The 8264-nt window shown below is 39.0% G+C and overlaps 2 protein-coding genes across 10 annotated transcripts in view; both read right to left on the reverse strand.

The window, feature by feature from the left end:
• LOC147567637 (uncharacterized) overlaps positions 1-7574 on the reverse strand; it is a 185084-nt gene extending 177510 nt beyond the window's left edge. The window contains exon 1 of the mRNA XM_086654269.1: positions 6758-7574. The gene's annotated coding sequence lies outside the window, so the exon portion shown is untranslated. The remainder of the gene's footprint in view (positions 1-6757) is intronic.
• Positions 868-4936, reverse strand: LOC147567648 (F-box protein CPR1-like). Of its 9 annotated transcripts, none has more exons than XM_086654268.1 (6): positions 4534-4914; positions 3641-4284; positions 2522-2594; positions 2244-2386; positions 1831-2012; positions 868-1210 (listed from the first exon to the last, which is right to left on the reverse strand). In XM_086654268.1, exons 1-3 carry the CDS (start codon positions 4641-4643, stop codon positions 2578-2580), a joined length of 771 nt encoding a protein of 256 aa, XP_086510394.1. In that variant the 5' UTR covers positions 4644-4914; the 3' UTR covers positions 868-1210; positions 1831-2012; positions 2244-2386; positions 2522-2577. The 9 variants fall into 9 exon arrangements, with proteins under 9 accessions (XP_086510394.1, XP_086510392.1, XP_086510387.1 ...); XM_086654266.1 differs by having other exon boundaries at positions 1292-2012; XM_086654261.1 differs by having other exon boundaries at positions 1292-2012; positions 3641-4936.
• Positions 7575-8264: the final 690 nt, after the last annotated feature.

An 8264-nucleotide genomic window follows, 5' to 3' on the forward strand; every position in this document is an offset into this window, starting at 1 on the left:
GCTCCTGCTCATTGCTCCAAATCGTCTGTTCTCAAGGGGGAAACTTGCAAAATGTTCGAATACTGCTCCGACACTCAAGGCAGTCAGAGTGCTCTTTGCAGTAAAAGAATGAATATTGATCGATCCTTTTGGGAGACGAGTTGTGAGAACTCAGAGTTTCTTGTGACTTTTATTGGTTCAGAGATCGTCTCATTTGAAGGACGATTTGGGGGCCTTTTATAGGCTCAAGAGGCGGCGGTGATTCTCGTGGAAGGAAGTTTTCCCTTTGTATTTATCTCGTATTCAAGATAGATGAAAGTTCCTAAGTTCAAGGATCTTTCATAGATATCCTGCAAATGAAATAGATCTTTTGGGAGAAGTTTCCACCCTTAGACGCATGAAGTCCAAACTTGCTTAAACACTTAGAGATCTGTAACCGACTGAGATCTCTATATATATTCTAGGATTAAGTTGGTAGGTTACTAGTGCTCTTTTACCTTCCTAGTTCTGGGCGTAAGGCATCGACCGAACCTACGTGGACCCCCTCATTCCTTTAGAAACCCCAGGGCTGATCCGTTCATGCCAAGGGCATTACAGGGCTGGTTTCCTCTATCCGACCTCCCAGTTAGAGGAGTATGTGACGGATCGTCAAGGGTTCAACTAACCAGTTGCCTTAAGCCAGGTTGACCCAATTTGGACTTTAAGTCTGATCTTTACTCTTCAGACGTTAGTCAACGTCTGGACATTTTATTCATTATCAGGTATCATTTCCTGAAATAACAACTGGACCAATGACACTCCACCTGATACGCATAACAAACTTGCACCAAGCATACCCGCCTCATTTGTTATCGAAACAAATCCCAAAATTGACTTCGATCGCTGGGATTAAGAGGTAATTTAACTATTCAATTTAACAGAAACTAAATCAAATTGTCAAATTGAAAACGAATAAACGATATTGACAAAATCAAGTTGAATAGTAAATAAAACTCTGAAATTACAAGAACAACACACTTTTCTCTATATTAGCATGAAAAGGGAGTTGATGCATGACAACCTCCGTTATATCTGAATATTCTGTTAAGTTAAGTAGATTCCTTCGCCTGCTCTTCGTTCTAGCTCTGTTTCGCTATCTCCTACTCTTGCTCCTCGTTCTTTCCTCCTGCTCCTCGTTCCTTGCTCCAACTCCCCGCTCCTTTCTCCAGCCTTCTCGATTCCTGGGGAAAACCTGCAAAGGGTTCGAAAACCGCTCTGACGCTCAAGACAGTCAGGGTGTTCTTTGCAGTAAAAGATTGAGTATTGATTGAACCTTTTGGAGGGACGAATATGTGTTACTCAGGGAAAGTGGTGATTTCTAGAGGGAGATCAAGGGGTCTTCTGAAAGACGATGGAGGGCTCTTTTATAGGCGATGTTAGGCTGACTTTGATTAGTGGTTCTGGCGAGGCGGTGGCCGTCAAATCATTAGATAAGTTTCCTCTTGTGAGTATCTAAGGTTTCCCTTAGAGTCTATCTCTATCTTAGATAAGTGGAAGTTCCTACGTTTAAAGATACTTTGTACATATCTTGTCGAAGTGATAGATCTTTGGGGAAGTACTTTCTCCTCTTAAACTCTTGAAACTCAAACTTGCTGAAACACTTAAGAACTGTAACCGACTGGGATCTTTTAAAGAGATCCCGAGTTTGAGTCAGTAAGTTGTAGGCACTTTCTTGTCTACCCAGTTTAGGGTATGAGACAGAGGCGTAGCTTACTCAGACTCCCCACATTCCTTTAGGGATTCCAGGGTTGATCTGTCTGTGCCGGGGGCAAAAGAGAGTTGATGCCTCTTAGCTTGTCCTAGCTGACCTACCAGTTATGGGTGTAGGTGGCTGGAACGTCGAGGGCTTAGCTGTTCTGCAGCCTTAAGCCGGGTTGACCCGTTGGACTTCAGGTCAAGGTTTGACTTTCTGACGTCAGTCAACGTCTCGACTTTTGTGCATCATCAGCTTTCAGTAAGGACTTTCAATTAGCACCAACATTACAAGCATGATCCTGTAATGAATCAATATGCAAATCAGTGAACAAAATCAGCAAAGAACTGCCTACGAGAAGGAGGTTTCCAAAATAAGATAGTTCAAAATAAACGAATAACTTCATCAGATCAGGATTTGGTCCAAAATCATCCAACAAACATAAGTGGAAAAAATGAATTTCAAATCTATAGTTATTTGATTCAATGCCGAGATCATGAATATAACCAGAGAGAGATGAGTGTAATCGTACCTGTCGGAGAATTTCTAACGCAAAACCTTAGAAAATTATGGCAGTAGATGCGAGATCACAGAAAAAGAATTGAATGGGAGAATCGATTACAATAGCTAGAGGATTGGTCTTAAGGCAGAATCAATCGATCGGTTGCTCTTGACCTATTGTTAAACATATTAATGAAAAAATGGAGTAAGGAGATTTACAACTTTGTACCATAATCAAATAGAAACCAAATACCCTTTTAAGAAAATCTAACTTCAACAATAAAAAGTAAGAAGTTTCAGAGTCATTACCAACAAAGAATTTTGTTCCTCTCACCATGGGTTGTTGACAAAATACTCTTGTTGTTTCATACTCCCTCCAATCCTAAATTCAAATTGATATAACAAGAATAAGAATACCACATTTCCAATTGATTGTGTTCATTGAGTATAAAAAAGGGATCGAGAAAACAAAAGAATCTACAGTAACCTGACTACATATTGAATAAGGTTCTCCTTCCACTAAATTTCTGCTGGAATAAAGTTGCAACCAATAAACTAGTAGTATTCTTGCTTTTTCTTAAGCATTCACATGAATTCAATTTTCCTGAGGGTTTTCTATTCTAGTGTTTTTTTGCAGCAATCTTACTATACCATACCACATCCCTACTTCCTATTTTATAGCGTAAACAATCTATTATATAAAACAGAAGGGAAAATGATGACTGGGACAAACATCTTTATTTAATTATGCATATTGTTTGGAAGCCCTTCTCAAAATTTAAAATATAGTCCTTCGTAGAAATAAAGTTACCTATTTAAAAAACAATAATCTTTTCCTTCTTAGAAATAAAATAACTAATTTAAAAATTAAAGAAACAAAATAAATTTCAAGGGTTAAAGAAAGAAATTAAAATCTCTCTCTCTCTCTCTCTCAATAAAATAATAACTAATTTAAGAGAAAAGAAACAAAAAAATAATACCCAAAAATAATAACTAACAAAAATCTCCCTCTCTCAGTAAAATATAAAATAAATTTTGTAACATTTGAATGATATAAGTGACCGTGCCCTAGAGCACGGGATATACCCTAGTGTTAGTAAAAGATGAAAAAATAACATAAGTTGAAATAAATAGAAAGAGAGGCTGAAAGTGGTTAAGCAACTGAAGAAGCATATATAAAATTTCATAGTATTCTTTAAATTTAGTAGAAGATGAAAAAAAGAACATAAATTGAAATAAATATGAAGTTGATACACAAACATGAATTAGTACTTTAGATTACTAAATTCTTGCTTTGCTTGAAATAGGTTGTAGAATTTAGTGAAACCAAACTCCCAACATAACTGATTGCTAGGATCTCACTAGATATGTAACCTAGCTTAGTAAAAGTTTTCTGCTTCTGGTCATATAAAACTAAATCGGTCTTACCTTTCTGGAATAGCACGAGACCGTTATTGAAACACTTAATGGGCCTCAGGTAAAAACTGAGTGGAGTTTCATTGTCTGTTTGAATGGAGAAGAGTTTAGTCCAAGACCCACCACCACCACCATGCTCCTCCTCCTTCATTACCCATACTTGAGTTTGAGCCTTACTTTTGTTATTATCAAATATGCAAAGATGTTTTCTCATAACACCCAAGGTTGAGGATTTGGTGTTCAATTCCTTAGGTAATGGGACATCCTTAACAGTCTCGTGAACCATATCAAATGACAGTATAACATCATAGGAGGAGGAATATCTCCCAGCTGCTACAGGGGCTCGAGTTGCTATCCAGTGAAGAGCTCCATTAAGAAACACATTAACACGACAAGGTTTAAGGATTTTGTAAGGAATGTATTCAATTCGATTCCACGATTCAGAGCCTAAAGTGTAGACCTCGATCCCACTAAAAAAATTAGCTCCATCCAATAAGCTATAAATAATCACAAACTTGTAATCATCTAACCTAAGATCATAACCCAACCCACACGAAGCACTAGTCGCAGGAAGTTTTGATAACTCAAAGGGTGAAACTGGTATTGTTTTATATTGATTAGTAGATGGGTTCCAGATGTGAAACTGGCGATCATAACTGCAGCAAAATAAACCATTACAACAAGCCTCAGGGATGATCTTGGATTTACCAGAAGAGATGAATGGGTAATCGATTAAATTGAGAGTTTTATTAGATGACAATAAATCCCCACTGATGAGGTAAAATTTCTCTCCCTTTAAGTCACTCAGAAGGAGACTAGATCTGTCTTGTTCAATAGCACGATTAAAGTGAAGTTTAATGAAATTAGGGCTAGAAAATAGAGAGCGCCACGTTTTGGATACTAACCTGAACCGGTGGATAGATTTGACTGGTAAATTTGAAAGTATTTCGGTGATGACATCGTCGTTCATCTGAATCGCCACTGAACATCGTTTTCTTTTCATCGTCTTCCTCATACTATACCGAGATTTATTTTGAATATGACAACCTAAACTTGCTCTTTTCACTAGTGTGTGGGGGTGTGTTCTTCAATTGTATGGGTTGAACCCTTTTATAGATTGGGCAAAATAATTAATTTGGAAACTTCCCAAGTAAATTGCCAAACCGACTTCCCTCCTGTATGCGTGGGATGGCGGTTTAAGCTTGGCGGTTGCATTTGGAGGGAACTTCCCAAAATTGGAGTTGCTGTTCGGGAGAAAGTTAATGGGTGGACTTCCCAAGCTTGGCGGTTTAAAGGAATTAGAAGGCGGTCTTGGGAATGCATGGTTGTTTTGATGGATTTAAGAATTTGTTGCTGATTGTCACGGTGATGTCATGATGACGTCACCATTACCATAATTCCCATTCACGTGGGCTGTGGGCAGAATGTATTTCCTGTTTCTCCCAATTCAATCCCTTAGAATCCAGAATGACCCCCTAGAAAATGCCAAACTGCAGAACGCACCCTAGCAAACCATTTTCTTCACCAACTTCACTCTTTATAGTTACCAATCTATACATCTATCTCAATATCCTTAGGAACTTCTTGTATTAGTAACTTCTTTATCTTTTTGGGAGTTTCCTACAAAACCATGTAATTTAATTAACTCCATCAAAATTAACATGTAAGGACTATAAAATAAAGCCCTAAAATGGAGTACTTTACGTCTCATCAAACATCCCCAAACTTATATTTTGCTAGTCCTCGAGCAAAACAGAAAAATACTATACTAAGAAAATAAAAATCATAACTCACTTTCGCAGGCAATCGCGATTGCACTTAGCACGTGCAACAAGCCGTAAACCCCTAGGTTCCCCCTAGTGGACCAGTTGTGTCTCGTGAGGGTTTCCAGTGAATGTACCCACAAAATTCATATTCCAAAAATACAATAGGGTTCAAACTATTTAGATTTTAAGAGGAGTCAAAATAGAACTAGTTCACTCAACGTCAGACTTTAGAAAGCTAATAGAAGAAGATCAAAGTTTGAGACACTATTCAAGTACTAAAATTTTCTCACTAGTAATCTAAACTCAAAGTATCCGTTGGTAGCCAATATGAGCACCATTTCAGGTCTAAGAAAGCAAAACCTCAATCCCTATCCTAATACATTTCGCCTCGACTTCAGCCTCACAGACATACACTCAGAAATAAAAGTCACTCAGAATGGTTTACTCGTATGTGTGAGTATGAGTATGGAAATGGACTCAACACATGATTTTAAGAAGGACTAAAATTTCAGAAGGAACAATCTCATGGAAGGAATTCAACCACTTTACTAAGGATGGGGAAGCTCACTCATCTTCTCACCTGATTAAATATCTAACAGTACCGTCCCAGAGATAACAGATATGATGTCTGATGCACCCGAAAAGATTGCACACCCAAGCGGAGGTATCAAGTAGTAATCCGGCAAAGCCGGGATCGATCCAAGGATAGGAAGGTAGTGTGGATATCGAAGGGTCTTATCCCTCTGTCTAGATATTAAGAGCTAACTTAGACTAAAAAGAAGAGAAACAAGGATAAATGGGGGTTTTTAATGAATAAGCAAAAAGAGATTAAAGCAAACAAGTAAAATAAACTAAACTAAACAATATAAGTAAAACGGGCGAGAGAGATTCGAGAGAAGTATAGGAGGAACAAGAGTCGGGAGGCAACAAATAAATGAAAGAGGTGTCGAACCCGGAAATCCATAATGATAAACCTACGACTATATGTAGTCCGATATAATGTTTCAAAGTATAATCGATGTTCGACTCCTAAGGTGATATCTATAAGCACTACGTATATCCGGAGATCATACGTAGTCAAACAAACATCATAATCGGTTAATCCCGAGTCAACGAAAGTGTTGTCTGGTCGCCTAACTATGTGAAGTGCATGACAAGACACATGAAATTATGACCTAGACTACGATCGATATCGCGTTTCGTCTATTAACTATGCGAAGTGCTTGACAAGACACATGAAAATACGATCGAAACGATAATCGAGATAAATGAAAATCAATTTATAATCAAAACATCAAATCATATTAAACATAATCACGAATTCATCACATTTCATCTCATATAATCGACACACTAAGATTAGCTAAACATGGTGATTGAATAAGAAATGGAAAGAAAATGATGAAAGAATCCCCCTTTTTCAATGTGGTTCGAGGCTAGGATCGTCGGAAAATATAAGTTTTTAGTTGCAGCCGATCTCCCCTTAGCAATTTTCTGGGTTCTCCATAGCGACCACCATCATCTTCTCCAATTAGAACACAACCTCCATTAAAGCTAAACCCTAGATTTCTCTCTCTAGAAATTTTAGCTCAAAATCAAATCAAACCACATGAGAAGCAACCCAAGGACATGAGAAGTAAAAGCCCCATGGTTTCGGATCAAGAGGGTTGCTGGAACACCATGAAAAATCCGGCCAAAGACAAGATGATTCCGGCCAAAACAAGCTAGATCCGGCCAAATGTGGAGCTCTCGGGCCAAGATGCTGCTGTCCATGGCCGTCCCGAGCTACTGTGCTAGGCTGCTACTGCCCGGTGGTCGCGTCCCGTGCTCCCTAAGCCGTCCGAGTTGCTGTCCCGTGCTGCAGGCGCGTCCCGAGCAAGCACAGCTGCATCCCGTGAAGATCCAAGCATATGAGAAGCTTCCATCCCGTGCCGGTTGAAGCTGCTGCTCCTCTTTGTGCGCGTCCGTGCAAGCTGCTGTTCCGGCCTGCAGCAGCTGCTACCCGAGCTGCTGTTGGACTCTTGTTTCCGGCCAAAGCTTTGGCCGGCCTAGCTTGGCCGGCCAAGCTTTGGCCGGTCTCCTTCCCATCTCTTTCTTCTCTCTAGCAAACCCTCAAGTAACTCAAACCCTAGAAGTTGATGAAGAACACCAAACCCTAGCCTATTTCTCTCTCCCTCTCTCTCCTCCCAAGTTGAAGATGATGAATAGTCCCCCTTTTGATTTCTTTTTCTCACTTGTGTATACAGAACCCTAGACTTGACTTACTCAAACTTGACTTAGTCAAACTTGACTAAGTCTTAGGCCATTTTGACTTGGACCAAAAAGGTGCCCATAGAATCTCTATTATTATCTTCCTCCTTGGGCTCTTGGGTTGGGCTTCTTTCTACATCAAATCGTTGTTTCAAGACCGAACCTCGGCTTCTTTCCTTCACAACTTCTCCGTCCGAACTCCAAATCGACTTCCGTTTTCACCGTCGGACTCGTCATTGACTTCACTTGTTGTTTGACTTCTGATTTTGACCAAAATGACCAAAATACCCCTGGTGCTCTTTTCTTCCCTTTTGCCGCATAAGATGAAAATGTGATAATTCGCTCTCTTTATTCCGAATTACACGCCAAACCCCAAATAAACTACCTAGCAATAAAAACATATAAATAATTAGAAATAAAACTCGAAAAGAACTAACTAATCAAAGTTTAGTGACCTAAATGTGGCATTTTCACGCCACATCAATGTCGAAATGGAATTTCTAGGTTTTCTGAGGATATAGACTCTTTGATATCATCGGAAGTTTTACTCCTTTGAAAATTTCTTCTTTTTCATCTTCTTGTGGTTTTAACCCTTTTTTTATTTTATTTTTCTTTCTCCT

This window comes from Eschscholzia californica, unplaced genomic scaffold, assembly GCF_041429995.1.
Source record: "Eschscholzia californica isolate CP2 unplaced genomic scaffold, dmEscCali1.0.p SCAF_1, whole genome shotgun sequence".
NCBI classification, from domain to species: domain Eukaryota; kingdom Viridiplantae; phylum Streptophyta; class Magnoliopsida; order Ranunculales; family Papaveraceae; genus Eschscholzia; species Eschscholzia californica.